Source organism: Octopus bimaculoides, chromosome 1 (genome assembly GCF_001194135.2).
Source record: "Octopus bimaculoides isolate UCB-OBI-ISO-001 chromosome 1, ASM119413v2, whole genome shotgun sequence".
NCBI lineage: Eukaryota > Metazoa > Mollusca > Cephalopoda > Octopoda > Octopodidae > Octopus > Octopus bimaculoides.
Genome location: NC_068981.1, coordinates 25,716,446 through 25,734,438, shown reverse-complemented (window position 1 = coordinate 25,734,438; position 17,993 = coordinate 25,716,446). Strand labels below are relative to the sequence as shown.

The following is a 17,993-nucleotide window of genomic DNA, read 5'->3' as shown; positions in this document are numbered from 1 at the left end:
TGTGGGTGACATGGTGATCTCATATCAAGATAAACAGCGCATGATCTTGCATGATCCCCCAAATTTCAGGTTTTGTGTCCAATAATAGGTATTTCGCTCGTCGTTACGTTCTGAGTTCAAATTCCGCCAAAGTCTACTTTGCCATTCATTCTTTCGCGCTCGATAAAATAAGTTCCAGTTCAAGATTAGGGTCGATGAAATCAACTCATCGCCTCCCCCAAAATTGCTGCCCTTGAGGCAAAATTTGAAACTATCATTATTATAATTATTATTATTGCCTTTGCACAGCTTCTAACGCTGGACAGTATAGTCTCAGCTGTTCACTACCGGTGAACTAAGGTAACACCTCTTATTTTTCGAGCACCCTCCGGAGTAATCGAGCAGTTCTAAGCAGTGCTGTTTTCTGCAAGTTCTCCACCCTTAAGGCAGCCCCTATTTGTTCCATGTACTTCTCAAGATTTTTATTCACCGTCCCCAGGACTCCGACAGTTATTGGTACTAACTACCACCTTTTTCGTCGATCACATCTGCTTAACCTCCCAAGCTAAAGAAACAATATGAAGAGTGCAACTGTTATCGAATGAACGATATTTCGACACTTCGTGTGTCTTCCACAAGTTTAAAATAATCATCTCAATCTACTTCGTTTTGGTAATATCTAAGGAATGATGTTACTCCTCCCGAAGGTAAAGAAACAATAAGAGGAGTTATCGATACCAGTCGCACTCTTCTTATTGTTTCTTTACATTCTAGGGGAGTAACATCAATCTTTAAATATTCCTTTCTACTCTAGGCACAAGGCCCGAAATTTTGGGGGAAAAGACAAGTCGATTAGATCGAACCCAGTACGCGACTTGTACTTAATTTATGGATCCCGAAATGATGAAAAGCAAAGTCGACCTCAGCGGAGTTTGAACTCAGAACGTAAAGACAGTCGAAACACCGCTATGCATTTCGCCCGACGTGCTAACGTTTCTGCTTGCTCGCCGCCTTATCAATCATTAAATATTATCAAAATGAAGTAGATTGAGATGATTATTTTAAACTTGTGGAAGACACACGAAGTGTCGAAATATTGTTGGCATTTACAGTTATTTGTCATAGCCCGATGTTAGGATTTTTTTCCAACAATCTAATCTGTTGTTTGCATGTGAATAATATGCAGTTAATTTCGCTAATGTCTTTATGACGAAATTCGTGACACAGTTACTGAAGACATTCAAATCCCTTCATGGTCATAAACCAACACTCTGGTTACGGTTCATTTTTAAAATATAATAATAATAAGAGTAGTAGTAGTAGTAGTAGTAGTAGTAGTAGTAGTAGTAGTAGTAGTAGTAGTAGTAGTAGTAGTAGTAGTAGTAACAGCAGCAGTAGAAGCAGCAGCAGTAGTAGTAGTAGTAGTAGTAATAATAATAATAATAATAATAATAATAATAATAATAATAATAAAGAAACACTAAAAAGAGTGCCACTGTTCATCGAATGAACAATATTTCGACACTCTGTGTCTCTTCCACAAGTTCAAAATAAGTATCCTCCTAAGTATCCTACCCTATCCCTAATAACATTGTTTTCTGCAGCTGTACCAAATTAGGTTTTATACCTTTTTCCTCTATCCATCTGTCCAGATCTTTAGGGATATTTGCTAATGCACCTATAACTACTAGGATACATTTTACCCGCACTTTCCATAGCCTCTGTAATTCAATAGCTAATTCTTGGTACTTTATTATTTTTTCTATACTTCCCATATTTGTTTTTCCATCATTTGGGACTGTAAAGTCAGTTATTTGGCACTTTCTATTCTCTTTATCTACTACTACCAAATCAAGCCTTCTAGCTTCTATTAATCTGTCAGTCTGAATCTTAGAGTCCCACAACATCTTGTACTTCTTACTTCCTAGTACTTTACTAGGTTCATGTTCATAACATTTATCAGTATGTTCAAATCTTAGCTTTCTACAAAGCTCCCAGTGGATTGTTCTCCTTAGATTGACATGTCTTTTAATGTATTCTTTCGGTGCCAGTATACTATATTCACTTACTATATGACTAACACTTTCCTCTTTTGATTTGCATAATCTACATTGGGAATCTACTTGTTTTTTTTCTATCTTGGCTTTTATCCGATTAGTCCTTAATGTTTGGTCTTAGGCAGTTGCTAACAAACTTTCTGTCTCCCTCTTCAGCCTTCTCTTCTACAGCCATAACCATGTCTCACTACTACTATTTGATGCAACAATCTTTGGTAAACTACCATACAGCGCCATCTCCTGTCAGTCAGACAATTTCTGCTCTCTTTTCTGATCTTTAAGTTCGTTTGGTATTTTGGTTTCCCTATGTCTTATTGTGACTCTACCAGCTTTTAATAAACATTCTTCACTGCCACCTACATGGGAATTTAGACTTACTCTAGCTAACCTCACGCAGTCTTCCACTGATATTAACCCTCTTCCACCTTCTTTTCTATGTAGGTATATTCTTGCCCTTGGTTGGAATCCTCTATTCATATTGAATTCCTTCCTAGTTTCTCTGTCTAGCTTTGCTAATTCAGTTTTTGTCCAATCTACAAAAGCTACTGAGTATCTAAGTAATGATACTGCCCAAGTATTTTCAGCCTTCACTAGATTCGGACAGTTTAGCTTTGACTCATTAGCATCCCCACCCTTCTGATGTACTTCTCAATTTCCTAATACTCCTTGATACTTATAACTTTCTCTTCCTTTCAATGATCTTAATGTCTGACCATCTGGTAACTGGATGCCTTCGCTATTGACTACCAGTCTCCTTCTTATGACTAATATTGCACACTTATCTATGCCAAATTCCATGCCTATATCTTTACTGAAGAGTCTTACAGTCTGTACTTTGGAATCTAGTCTATCACATTCTTAATAAAGTGTTTCAATTTTTCTATTACTATTTCTGAACTGATACCATGCCTTTGCCTTTCTTAATACTAAATTGAGGGGAATCGAATATAGGAAACATTTTAAAGGGCACAAAGAGTCTTCCTGGGAAAATCTTTAGATATTAACTTTCCCTCATTTCTTCATGCTAGAGCTAATTAATTCTCTTATGTTTTCTGCTATACTGAACATGCTCAGACATTCACTTATCCATGAGCATGGGTTTCTCTATTATCAATCCATGCTATTGTTAGATTTCTCTGTCTAGCTTTTACTTCATTTAGAACCGCTTTTTCTATATATAATAGATCATGCATACCCCTAAACTTCTTGCAACCTTTCTATTCTTCTGGTAGTAAATTCTGGCTGTCAAGTTGCTCCTAAATGGTTTCTGAAAGAATTCTTGTTAGCAGTTTCCACACTAACGGTAAGCAGATGATTGGTCTATAGTTGTTAGGGGTATTGCTCTTGTTCATATCCTTCATAATGAATATTGTCCTCACTTTAGTCATCCAATCTGTTATTAGTCCTCCAATAAGGCAATCTTGAAGTTGTTCCTCCAACCTCCCATGTAAACTACCGAATTTGTTTGGCCAATACCGTGAACTAAATCTGATCCTCGGCCCTTCCAATACGGCATTTTTCCAAATACTTTACTCATTCTACACTAGTTAATCTTAGAATTGGCTGCTTCTCACTCACTACTTATTCCCTCACTTTCTCTAACCATACTGAATCTACATCATTATTGACTGGTTTATCCCAAATATTAGTCTAGAACTTTCTAGCCTCCTCTGCATTAGGTTTCTCATCAGCACTTCGTTCTCCACTATTTATTTGGTTATAAAATCTCTTCTGATCTGTCTCAAATAATCTATTGTGTTGATGCTGATCTATTATTTTCTGATATCTGGAGAGCTTGTCTGCTACTGCTATGATACGTTGTTTAACTGCTATGATTGTTGTCCCAAATCCTTTTTCTTTGACCAAGTATCTTTCCTCGAGGTGAGATTTGCATCTTGTGTTTATTAATTTGTTCAGTTTCCAGGTTTCTATTCTACTTAGATCTTGTCTTAAAGTCTTCACTTTATTTTGTAGTTTCCTTTTCCACATTTACCCTTTTTTAAACTTTTCCTGTGAGATATCTAATCTTCTGGTGACTACCGCCCTTCCTGCATGGATCTATAAGTTAGTGTCTTCTATATTTTTTGTATCTATCTTACTGATAACAGAATCTACTTTCCTAGTCATTTCTTGTAGTTTCCTTCCGTTGATGTCTTTTAATGTTGGCAATATTTTTCTTACTTCTTTATCCATTACTTCCTGCAACTCATCTGAAATCTTCTGATCTTCCTCACTTAAATCACTTAAGTCGTTGGTGCCAGTTGTCCCTTCTTTATTGGTAGTGCCATTATTATATTTTCCTTTAGCTTGTTCTTTGGTTTGAGCTGTATCTCTCATGTTGTTGTTTGTGTTTCCCACTACCTGGTCTTTTCCATTTCTCATTTCTCATGTGATCTCTTCTATCTCAATTCTGTCATCTAATTTCTTCTCCTAGAAGCATTAGCCTGATCAACTAATCTCTGCTCAAACACTTTAAACATACCCTTCTCTACCAGAAGCGTTAACATCCGTTTTCTATAGTCTCTTCTTTTAGGTTCACTTTCTAAATAGTACTGTATCACTATCCTGTTTTCTTCGCTGGTCCACTTCTTTCTTCTTGCTCTATTATCTTCTGATGCTATATTAGGATGACAGTTGTGGTCAGTGCGCATCTTTACTGATCCAGTGCCGAGCGAGAGACCTTCCCTTAAAGGTCCAGCCTCATTTCCACTGCTACAGCTAGAGTTTTTTGGAAAGTCGTGTCAATCATAAACTGAGTTAAGGCTAACGTTCGTCACCATCGTCATCACCACTGTTATTTCTCGACATCTGAAAGTTTCAAGCAACATTCTATTGCATCACTCGTTGCACCCTTGTGCTGGTGGGGTGGGAGTGTGCTGCATTTTGCTTTGGTGGCGGGGATATTATATTGTATCTGTACGTTTTGTTAAGGAGTTTTGTTTGAGTCTTCTGTAGTATTAGTTTTTATCTTTTGCGTTACTTGTGTAGCGCAGGTTTTGTTCTTCTGTCTGAAAGTCAAAGTCACAGGATTTTGCTTTTCTCTATTCGTCCACTACATTTTCCAGTGTATGTTGGTACCAAGCACCCGTTACTTAGTAGTAGTAATAGTAGTAGTAGTAGTAGTAGTAGTAGTAGTAGTAGTAGTAGTAGTAGTAGTAGTAGTAGTAGTAGTAGTGAGAATAATATACTTAAAATCAGTTAAGAATGACGAGATAGTTACGATAGATATTGATATTTTGCATTCACTCAAGATGTTTATCGGTAACAAGTCCACTTCACCTGTTTAACTTACCCAAAATGCGAAATTGTTAAGAGGAAATCAATATAATGCATAAAAAAAGCAAATTTTATTCTCTTTAATGTTTTTCAGTTTAAGTACAGAAGTTCTAAATAAGCACTAAAGTACTAAATCTGAGCATCAGGAAAACTACAAGGAGTTAGCGAACATGATTATTTGATCGAGCAAGTCATGAAAATATTTCCGAATATTTTAGACATTGTCACTTATTGGAGCCATTGTTATTGCTCGTTGGCACTGTAGCAATTGGCTTGCCAAGTAGAATGTTTCTAGCATCAAAAATTGGCATCAGAAAATGAAATTGCCTTAACTAATGACGTAAGCTGGTGAACTCATTAAATAAAAAAGAACAATAATAACCATATCCGTATTGACAACAGTGTTATTGTTTCTGCTTTTAACTACGTCGTCAAACCAATTGAACTTGAGACGCAAACTTTGATAATTTTGGAAGTTAAAGAAAATATCCTGGAAAAAAAAAAATCAAAAGGATGCGATGTATGTTATAAGAGTTTTATCTTTTTTATCATACCGGATAATGAAAAGTACCTTGTTAAGTGATAGTGGATAAGTGTTTCCAATTATCTTTTTTAACGTTATATTTAAAATACATTTTCATAGATCAGGAATTTAACTTAAACATGAAAGGAAACACTCATCTACACGAGCAAAATACGCGCTCAGAGTATGTCGTGACACGAGGTTACGAAGTAGTCAGTAGACTATTTAAATGAAGCATAAACGTGTATACTAGACATAGAAGGAAAACAAGCGAAATAAGACACAAGGCAGTGAAGTCTCTCTGAACCACAGTGAAAACAATATTATATATATATATATATATATATATGTATATACATTAATCAGAAACAGCCAAATACTAATATTTAAGCACCAAATAACTACGTAATTCATACTTTATGAACAACAGCAAAATATCATCATAGTAGCATTTCAATAACCCTGCGATATATTTGATAGAAAATTGTTACAGAAAAAAACTCATTTCATTATTGAGCTATTGAAAGTCATCTATACAATATCTGAGTAAAACTTGACACAAAGAACTGAATCAAACCAGCAGTCTTACAATATTTAAAATCAAACTCCATATTAGAGTTTGAATTTTTAAAAAATTCTACACATATCCACAGAAACCGATAATTTATTTGAGTAATTACTTATAATCTCGACTGAATCAGGAAGGAAGCGGTGTAATTCTTAATTCAAGCATCAGTCAGTAATTTATTTTAACCCGACAACAATCTACCTCTGAAAGCGGATAATGTATTTCTCCTCGATTATGGTAAGTTAACTCGGATTTTTCATTTTATTCTTTATTTTGGATACCCGTGTCTATTATCATTTACATGTATAGTGCGTTTTTTTTTTATATTTAGGGTAATTTCAAGATGGTGAGTTGGCAGAATCGTTAGCATGCAGGCCGAAATGTTTAGCAGTATTTCTCCCGACGCTACGTTCTGTGTTCAAATTCCGCCGAGGTCGACTTTACCTTTCATCCTTTCTGGGTCGATTAAATAAGTACCAGTTGAACATTGGAGTCGATGTATCGTCTCATTCCCACCTCTGCCAAACTGCCCTTGTGGCAAAAATTTAAAATAATTATTTAGGGTAATTTTTGCGCGATCTGTGTATAATAGTAGTCAGTTGTTGGTTACGTATATATCAACCCCGACTAACAATTTATATCAAATTTTTTCCGCTATCAGAAAATATGTCTATATTTTTCCTTCGTATTTCTTTAAATTGGTAGTTGACCAGACTTAAGGTATTTTCGAAAACCGGGTTTTATTTTTATCATTTATTTATTTATTGGTTTATTATAGATATATTTCATTTACATCTGAAGTGTGTAAATAAAGCAATGTGAGAGTATTAGTTGTTTCAATTTCTGAACGTGTAAAATACTGCTGTTATAGTTTCAATTTATTTAAGACGAAAATGAAGTTAGAGTAACACATTTACGCAACACAAATGCAAACATATTTATATAGAAAACAAATCTCATTTCTTTTTTTCTCTTCATCAAAATTTAAAATCTTTCTGAAATTCTAATTTTCTGTTCTTCCAAATATAAAATTCCGTAAGGCGGTACGTTTTTAACGAGAATGACAGTCAGTTAGTATGATTTCTGAGAAAGAGCCTCGGTCTAATAGGAACGTGTGACTAAGTATCATACATCTATTAAATGGGAGTGTTAAACTAACATTTAAGTGGTATTCTCATCACTACAACGTACCATAATATGTACGTTAGGTTAAAGAATACATTCTATACGTACAGAAATAATGACAAGGACATTTGTCATTCATTAACATCTTTCACTGTCTCCGGAAATATTTCCGATACTAATTTTATTCTCGCTACATTAGACATGTTGAAACTAACTTAATTGGAATGAATCAGTTTACTTCGATAATGTTGGCTTGAATTCACGCAAATATCAAACATCGTGTGTATATGTGTGTGTGTGTGTGTGTGTGTGTGTGAGGGAGAGAGAGACAGAAATAGAGAGAGAGAGAGAGAGAAAGAAATGGATAGATATAGTGTAGTACTGAGATTTTAATAAGCTCGGGAAAAATTCAATTTAGCGAGAGATAAGTACTATTTAATATACAGGGTGTCCACAAAGTCTGGGTACATGGAATAAATAAAATGATAACATAAACAATTGAATATAAGAAATAATAATTTCTTAAAGTATGTGTTAATCCCCATGTACCCAGACTTTGTGGACACCCTGTATATAGAAGATATACATGAGCTACTTTAAGTTTCCTGCTCAACTAATGTAATAACTTGACAGGTTTGTATCGTACACGATCCGGTAATTGTTTAGGCTCAAATAACATGGTTACTCCGCGAAGAAATACTAGAAATAAAAAAAAAAACCCCAGAAAACGAGATAAAGCGTTAAGGGAAGCTTTAGGTCAGGGAGTTAATTCCGCTCACGGAATCAAGATTTACGTCCCTTTAAATGTGGACCTTTGTTTTAACTAATCATTGTCATTAAAAAAAAAAAAAACTGTTCCTTGTGGGGAAAGTTGAAAAGGGAAAGGTTAAAGAGTGTTTTATACGGCGAGGGAACATTTTCCGGTTTGATAACCGAAGCTTGTGGAAATGTTTTCATCTCATAAAAATCTCTAAATTTAGTTCAACTCACTTCAATTTGATAACGTCGTGTGTACTTCTATTTATACAGAGAATGCACTATTTTGACACGTTAATACTCAATTTACCTATTGCCTGATTCGTGGCCAAAGTTGTGAGTGGTTACTCACTGTTATGTTGAATGCGTTTTTCTTAGACCTTGGAGAAGAGATGCGATGTTCCTGAGATTTTAGTAAAAGACACCTGCACAGTTTTGAGCTGTAGGAATGAAACTTGCAATGTTGCTTAAGAAACAATTTAACAACACAGTCACTCCCAAATCTACTGAATGTTCTTAATGCGATTATCACATTTGGACCATTGCTGCTGGTGAATCTGTAAAGTGTGAAGTTCCTTTTCAACAGAGTTCCGATATTCTACATAATGGAGATTCTCTAAATTTTCTTAGAGAAATCAATGTACAATATAGAAATAAGACTTCCTGTAGCACGAAATTAAGATAACATCTAGTTATATTTGTTGAAGGCTTTTTTTTATATTTTATCTTTCATCTTTTACTTGTGTCAGTCATTAGGCTACGGCCACGCAGGGACACATTCAATATAGTTTCCCTCCAATACTTGAGTTGCAATTATCTTACCAACTTTTGCAACTGCTTATGCATATTTTCTTCCTCGCAACAAAATTTGGACGAGAAGCTGTTGTTTCAACACCATAGAATGCTCATATGAAGTCTGCTGGTATTGTTCTTATCAGTAGCCTTTTTTTTTGTCATATATTCCGCCATGTCGTATTTCTTACTGCTCGTTCGTAGAGCGAACAGTTTTCTAACGACAAAAAACGTCGTTTATCTTAAACTTTACTCAATATTTTTGAGAGTGTTTGTCGTCTTGGGATTTTAAGGCTTTGATTTATTTACTTACTCACCACAGACTAACAAGTCACATTCTGATTGTCTTCTATTACTCACTGTTGCATAACAGTTTCTACGTTAACGAAACTTTATTTCTTAAAAAGCAATCAAATCAAAATGGTGCATTGAGGCAGCATTGACCAAAGACCACAATAAGAGATTTTATTTGAACTGGAAAATCTTGGCAGTGTAAGTTTATATTGTGAATCCTTTTTCGTTGGATTTTGTGCAGCTTTACCTATGTGTCTGCATTTGCAGCAGTTATTTGTGGTAGTGTAGCTTTTCACACGAAGTGTTGATGAGCAAATCTACAAAACGTAAGTATACGGTTAATGTTAAGATGTGATAGACAGCGTAATACCGCTGGATGGTGAAGGACTGAGTGTAGGAGAAAGGCTCCCACAGACAAAAGCCCCATAGTTAAAGTATGAAAGTGGACAAAAGCCCACGGTTATAGTTTTCGATTATTTTATTTATTTTTTTATTTTCCACCTTTTACTTGTTTCAGCCATTAGGCTGCGACCATGCTGGGTCGCCGCTTTGAAGAACTTTTAGTTGAACGTATCGACCCCAGAATTTTTTTTCTTTTTCCTTGTTACAGTTATTAGACTACGGTCATGCTGGGACACCACCTTGAAGAATTTTTAGTCGAATGTATGATGCTAGAATTTTCTATATTTTTACTTACGTCAGTTATTAGACTGCGACCATGCTGGGGCACCTCTTTGAAGAAAGTTTAGTCGAATGGAACGACCCAGAATTTTTATAAATGATTTTCAACCAGCGCATGAAGTTAAGCCAAGAAGGTATTTCCACAAGCTAGAAATAACAGCCATATCTCTTGAATTTTTTTATACCCCCCCCTCGTTTTTTTTTTATTTTCTAAAGATCTTTTTACTTGTTTCAGTCATTGGACTGCGGCCATGCTGACGCACCAGTTTGAAGAATTTTTGGTCGCAGAAAAATCAGCATTTTAAAATATATATTTAAAGTTGTTTGCTTTCTTCTCTCAGCACTTAAAGGTTAATGAGAATAAGTTGACCTTTTAAACTTTCTTCGGCCGTTGAAGGTCTAACAGAAGGGTAGTCATTCAAACGTACTTCTTATCTTTTGCCTAAATAGGGAGATGAGTGTTTCTCCATAAAAATGACAAATTCTGTTTTTTCTGAAGAAAAACATGTCAGAGACATGTGTAATATTTACTTTCATTTTATGAGTGTATACATAGTCATTCAAACGTACTTCTTATCGTTTTTTATGTTTCTACACATTTCTTGAAGCAAATGCTTTCCCTTTTGTTAGAATTCAGATAATATTTACATTGAGTAGTAAAGGCTCTTGTGTTCTGTTATTCTATTATTGATATTAAGATTGATTTATTTTCAATTTCAAACATTAAAATTATTCTAAAAATGAGGAAACACACGGAACATACCATTCTGAGGGACATAGATGTTTTGACGCAGTTTTTCGATTGAATATATTTTGTTTACTTAAAAATTGGAATTTTGGACAGTAATTTTTTTTTTTTTACAACCGCAATTTCCGTTTCTAGTTACGTCGTGAAATTATAAAACAAAAAAATTGTAAGATTTGGCTGTTATCTCTAAAAATGTGGAGAGACTTTCTAGGCTTAACTTCATGTGCTGGTTGAGAATCACCTAAAAAAGATTCTTAGGTCGATACATTCGACCAAAATTTCCTCAAGTAAAATGAAAACCAAAAATTAATTATATCACAGAAGTGGTTTTGATCAAGCTTAAACAAAATTTTGGGTTCGATACAGCCATCTAAAAATTCTTCAAGGTGGTGCCCCAGCATGGCCGGCCGCAGTCTAATAACTGCAACAAGTGAAAAAAAATTCTGGGGTTCATACAATCAACTAAAAATTCTAAAAACGAAAAACTAACCGAAAAATATAACCGTGGGGCATTTGTCCTATAGGTCTTTGATCCTATGGGTCTTTTATCCGAGGGTCTTTTGTCCTGCAGGGCTTTTGGCCTAGGGGGCTTTTGTCTGGACCCCTGAAGGAATATATTGCGTACACATTCATATAGTCGTTTATTGCTTTTCTGAGCAGTGACGAGTGAGAGTATGGTAATTTTCCCCCTCTCTTCATACTACATTTGTTTTCCACTAGATTATGATTGTAGGCTCGGTGGAGGTGCACAATATGCTACATGTTTCTATTTGTTATCATACATACATGCATACATACATACATACATACATACATACACACACACATACATACATACATACATACATACATACATGCATACATACATACATACAAATATGCATATATACATTATATATATATAAATAGAAAGTGAGGAGAGAGTTTCTTGTAGAATGAATAAAGTTATTGATGCAATTATTTTTCTCATTATATTATGCGTTTACATTTTGTTTGGACAAATACATTCAAGGTTTAAGATCATCTTATAGTATTGTTTTAGCAGACATATAGCTGTTCGGTATGATTATAACAGAGAACTAGGCGGGCTGGAGATTGTTACCCAGATATACGATCAATAACGTTACATTTATGACCATATCTAGGACAACATTATCCCCCCGTATTCTTTATGTAATAAGTTAATACGGTATGAGTAAGTCATATTGATTCTTCTCTTTGCAATAAGTCAGCTTACAACCTACCGTTACTTTCTTCAGTTGGCGCTGTGACTGCTTACAACATAGCTCGCTACTTATTTTGAATGGTTAACAATGCTACGGTAGGATAGCACATAAACCTAAGAAAGCAATTTTGCTCGTCAGATCAAGATGTTCAAAGATCTTCACTGGGACACAGTCAGGAGAGCACGAGCTATGTTCCACAGCTGTCTTCGAGGCTGTGGTGGAAGAAACTCGAGGATGAAGAAACTTTAAGCAAGTCATTTGAAAAGTTTCTCTATATTTTTGTAGTAGAATATATCTTGCTAACTATGGCCATATATCATAAACTTATATTCAATCGAAAGAACGGACTCAACTATAATTTACATATTTACTTACCTAAAAATGTGTTTATAAAATTTAGACGACTTCAAAAATATATGTTTGCACAAAATAAAGCATTCCTTCTGTACGTTATGTAATTTACTTTTACCTGATAAAATATGTAGGACTTCAGTACAGCAAAATATTCACACTTTGCAATGTAAGAAGAGGCTGCTGTTGTGATGTCCCACTGTAGATTGTATATTGTATGTATTCAACGAGTTAAGATTAAAAATGTGCTTAGTTTATATAGTTGAATAACGTAATCATTTGTACCTAAACGCATGTGTATGTAAGCTGAAACGGCATTTAAAGAAATTAGTTGTGAAACTTATATAATACCAACAATAATGTTTTTGATTTCGATCCCTAGTTAAAATTGTTTAAAGCATTTGCTCTGTACTTTCAACACATTTTCAACAGCTTAAATCATGATCAATTGTATATAGTTCTTTTTTAAAGTCTCTTTACTTCTTAGCGTTGAGATTAAAATTAATAGAGAATGATCTTGGGAGGTTGGTCTACGGCGACAAGGAATATAGATTTCACTGACCATGTCTCTTAAGTCCGCACTTTGTTTTCACCACGTCATTTACTCTAGAATAAAACCTCCTGAAAAGTATATTATTTCAAAAGAATTATATAATTTATAGTTCTGTGGTACCTTCAGCCATTTTTTAGTTTCCAAATAACAATGAAATTTTTATGCATCCTGCTAATAATAATGACTATTTCATCTACGAAAATATTAATATCGATTCGAATAATAAAACTGTAATGAACAAAATGAATAAGTTCTATTATGTTTATAAATAAACTATATGTTGTGCTTGTTTCTTTTCAGACTTGCTCTTATACGAAGGCTATTTTGTTTGCATACATCATATCTTTGATATACGCAAAACCAACTTCAGACCCATGTGAAGTTCCAAGTGACTTAATGATTCAGTATAAGCGACTCACTAACGCATCAAGTGAGACTCTGTTTTTCTCTCACACCCCTAAATTTACAATGGAATCAAAAGAAATAAATTTAATTGTTCCCAACAACGAAAGTAAAGTTCTCAGCAAGGTTTCCACTTGTCCTTGGACTATCGTTTATGTAAATGATTCAACCGTTTACCCTTCTAATAGAGCTGAAGCTGTATGTAGCTGCAAAACGTGCAATGGATCTTCTTCCATATTTCAGTGTGTTCAAGTTTTTACCAAAGCACCAGTCCTAAAACGAACAAACCAGTGTATAGATGGACTATACGTCTTTAAACCGACAGAAATTGATGTGCCAACTGCCTGTGTATGCGCTTCGGTTATATCTTTAGTAGCTGGTTATGAGAAAAATGATAATAATTATAATAGTGATGAATACGTGTACTAAGAAGTTTTTCGTTTATAATAAACTTCATATCTTTTTTCAATCTTATTCGAATTTTGCTTTAAAGTAGTGAAGGTGGGTTGACAGAATCGCTTGAGTGACGGAGAAAATGCATTGCTGAGTAAATTGCGTACCTTTATTCACCTAATTTAAATCACACTGGACTTAATAAAATAAATAACAGTTAAGTACTCGAGTTTTAGGCTTATGCCTACTTAAAAAAAAAAGGAAAGAAAACTCTAAACTTTGTATTGCAAATATTATTCAACTATATTTTCGATATTATACTTTTATGTAATTTATATTTGAAACAATAATTTATGTGTATATTTTTTATATTAAAAATGTTTTTATTGCAAAATAATTTTCTTTTGTTCTTTTGATGTCTTTTATTCTATGCCAATAACGCCAATAAATAGCAGCCTCTGATAATTAGCCTAATTTATTTTCTTGAATGATAGATATGTTTAACCTGTTCAAACAGAATTCCACAAATAAGTACCTGACTAGAAATCCTATGTCATGCATCAGTGGGCTATCAACTTCGAGAAATTTAGTAAATTAAAGGCTATCCTACGATAAATCTTTTGTTTATCATAGGATAAAATTTTGGCCTATAGTCACCACTTGTTTCACATCGCTTGCATCGTTAGCCTGCTATCGACTCACGTTGACGAATCGTATATTAACGGAAAAATTTATCTTTGAAATTCCGTGTGATCCGTGATTTAGCTTTGTCCTCCACTATCTGCCTTTTACGCAAAAGTGATCTACTTACCATCACGACTAACCTACGCTTACGCAAATAATACTGCACTTCATTCTTCTCTAACTTTAGCTAACCATGCATCTTCTATGCGTGAACTAGATGCCCCTCGTAAAATATGCACCAATTTTCTGAACAGAAACCTAAAAGGCATGCTCCAGATAGGATTTGTGAACCCGCCTCTTACAAAATCAAGAAAACGCAAATGCTACTGATATAGAAGGAGACATCGTCTCATCACATAGAATAAGATGACTTGGTGCAGTTTTGGACACATCCGATTTGGTACGGCTGACAGAATATGTAACCTATTTTTGTCATTGTCCTCTTGGCGCTGGAGACAGGCACACACTTATGCACGCATGCACTGCACGCGCAAAGAAATGTACATATGAAGAGGGAGAGAGCGGGGATGATAAGATATGAAGAGTGAGAGAGCGCGGTATGATAAGAAAGGCATTACAATTTATTAACATTATTATTAGCATAACCACTCTCCCTCTCCTCATACACACGAAGAGAAGCATGGTTACTCACGAGAATAGCAGGAGAGAGAGAGAGGGAGGAGATGAGACAGAAGAAAAACAAGATAAGTATTATAACGTCTGATGTCAGCGTCGAACCAGCGACGCCCAACAAACGGTGCTAAAACGGTTGTACTAAAACGTCTCATTTCTTGCATGACACCATTCGTACATATGAGCATCTAGCAGCAAGAAAACCTACAATCCTTCTAAATATCAGAACTTAATATAGTCCAGCTACTGTTTTCAAGCGAAAACACATCTTTAACATTAATTAAGACCGAGTCACAATGGCTGAGATTTTTCTTCAGAACAATTAGTTTCCAACAATTATTGTTACTTTCCACCTAGGCTCAAGTTAGACGTACAATGTCATATTACTCCTTCATCAGTGATGATGTTATTGCATACATTAACACCCCTCAAGCTTGCTGTGTCCTCTCGCTGTCTTTCCTACCGTTACTAAAATGGCAGTGACTCTTCAAATTTGGCTTGTCACAAATTACAGCCATTCTGACACGTCCGATTCCCTCGTCTATTCTCTTTACTCACACTTGTTTTATCTACACATACCCAGGTCAGTCACGTACCTCCACACCCAGTAGTTATTTCTTTCCAGAAAGTCACCATTTTAGAATACCTTTCCTTCTCATGTTTTTCCTGCTGGTGTTGATTTACAATGGTTCAAAAAAAAAATCAGTGGTATTAGTCTAACCTTCCTCATTTCAATAGAAGATCCTAACAAGTGTACAAATCAGATCAAATGAAAATCAAAAATGTTGTGTACCTTCAAAGAATGGCTTAGTTGTTTGTGAGTGGAACCGTGCGTTAACATGCGTTAACATCGTGCGTTAACATAGTATATAATTTGCTTGATTTTTAACTCATGTTAACATCACTACAATAAGCTGCTTGATTTTGTTTTCTTGAGCAGCAGATTATGCTCTAATGTCAGCAAAAAACTACGAAAGCTAACCAGTGACATGAGTCAAAAGAATTACAGACTCATTTCACTTAAGACTGAAATGAAGTCTTATCCCAGAAGTCATGAAGTACAAGAAAACTTTCCTAAGAAGTACCGTCAGCATCTAAGAAGTCACTGTACTCAGATATGTACTGGCGAATACCATTGCATAAATATGCACATATTTATACTTATCTAATTACAAATCGATACATATGGAAGCAACACAAATATATACTTGGAGGTACGCAAAAGAAGCCGGAATTTTACATTATCTTATTCGCTTAGTCTTGCATATTCACACTTTTATCGCCTTCAAAGTATTCGCCATTTGCAGCAACGTGTCAGGATGCGTTTTCCACTATTCGAAGCAGTGCTAGAACTCTTTTAATGCCTCTGTCGTATTTTTCTTCACCTTTTCTACATCTACAAATTCCGCAGCACCAGCTTTCCTCACCAGTGATGACCTTCGTAAAAAGGTCCGAACCAACTTCCAATTGTTCTTTCAGTTCATGATGCGCATTCAGTCGTGGTCGCTTTTGATCTTCCGTGACCAAGCGAGGCACAAGTTTTGCTGCAACTCACTTCATTAGCAATTCCGGGTTCAAAGTTCTTTTGGGGGAGCTCTAGGACACACTAGTCATATCAACAAGTGCGTCAATTCTTCGGCGACGGTCCTGCAAAATCAGTTCATGAATTTTCGTGATGTGTTCAATCCTTCGGGAGGACGATGGTCATCTTGAACGAGGTTGGTCCTCAAACGATGAATGACTATTCTTAAAGCGTAGAAACCAGTCGTAAGCTAGTGTTTTGTTCATGTTAGAGTCCTTGTGAGCTGTTTTGAGGTATGACAACTATTTCGCTTATTGTTTACTCCATTGGAAAACAAAGTTTCACGAAAGCACGTTGTTCCTTCGTTTCAGCCATCGCAAAAATCGACGAAGAAGAGAGAAGTACTGCAAAACAAAGACGCACCACGTGGCAGTACGACTCTAGCCAAAGGTGCCAGTCGGCAGATTGATGCCTGATGGTTGCATCAACTGGCTTCTAGCGGCGGAAGCCTGAGCTATAATGGGTTTGCCCTACAAAGAACGTTTCCGGTTACATTTGGGTACCTCTTCGTATTTAGAGAAATATTCTACTAGTGGCCAGCATGCGTAATAGAGTCAATAGACAACATATTTTTCATATAAACTAATGTACATTTCTATATACAAAAGTGGTGACCCTAACAGGACACCTTATTTGCTGAAAAGTGCAGTTAAAACCCAAACCACGGATAAGAGTAATTTCAAAGGGAATGGAAATCGAGTTATGACATCAATAAGCAAATAAAATAAATTGCCATCGATGTCTCATTAGCATGGACGCTATAATTAATGTATATTTGTGGAACACTGAAGACACACATGTTCCATTTATATACATTATAACTTTTCAAATCCACCGCGCAAGCGCAGCTGCAATCAGCAGCAAATGTTACATACCAACGTTCTTCAAAATTGCGAAAAATTTTACTATGGAAATATTTAGGGTAGAAAATTTAGAGAAATATTCTACCACTGGCCAACATGCGCAATAGAATCAATAGACAACATATTTTTCATATAAATTAGTGTACGAAGAACGTTGGTACGTAATTTGTAGTTGCTGTCGATTGTAGCTGCGCTTGCGAGGTGGATTTGTAAAATTAAAATCTATATAGATGGAACATGCGTGTCTTCAGTGTTCCACAAATAAACATTAATTATAGCGCCCACGCTGGTGAGACACGGATGGCAAATTATTTTATTTGTTCATTGATGTCATAACTCGAGTACATGTGGTAACTATTGAAATGTTTTTATTTTTTATTCCCTTTGAAATTACTCTTATCACCTCTTTTGTGTATAGAAAAGTACACTAATTTATACGTATTTGTATATGTGTATACACACACACACACACACACAAATATATATATATATATATATATATATATA

The 17,993-nt window shown here is 35.2% G+C and overlaps 1 protein-coding gene across 1 annotated transcript; it reads left to right on the top strand.

Annotated features, from left to right (window-relative positions):
• The first annotated feature begins 5,732 nt into the window (after window positions 1-5,732).
• LOC106880082 (interleukin 17-like protein) lies at window positions 5,733-14,121 on the top strand. The gene is made up of 2 exons (XM_014929894.2): window positions 5,733-6,640; window positions 13,230-14,121. Exons 1-2 carry the CDS (start codon window positions 6,620-6,622, stop codon window positions 13,758-13,760), a joined length of 552 nt encoding a protein of 183 aa, XP_014785380.1. The 5' UTR covers window positions 5,733-6,619; the 3' UTR covers window positions 13,761-14,121.
• Window positions 14,122-17,993: the final 3,872 nt, after the last annotated feature.

What these genes read in the sequence shown, in the direction of transcription:
- LOC106880082 (XM_014929894.2), top strand. Translation starts at nt 6,620, where the DNA reads ATGTATTTCTCCTCGATTATG. An exon ending in TGTATTTCTCCTCGATTATG is followed by an intron (nt 6,641 to 13,229) that starts GTAAGTTAACTC and finishes GTTTCTTTTCAG; the next exon opens with ACTTGCTCTTATACGAAGGC.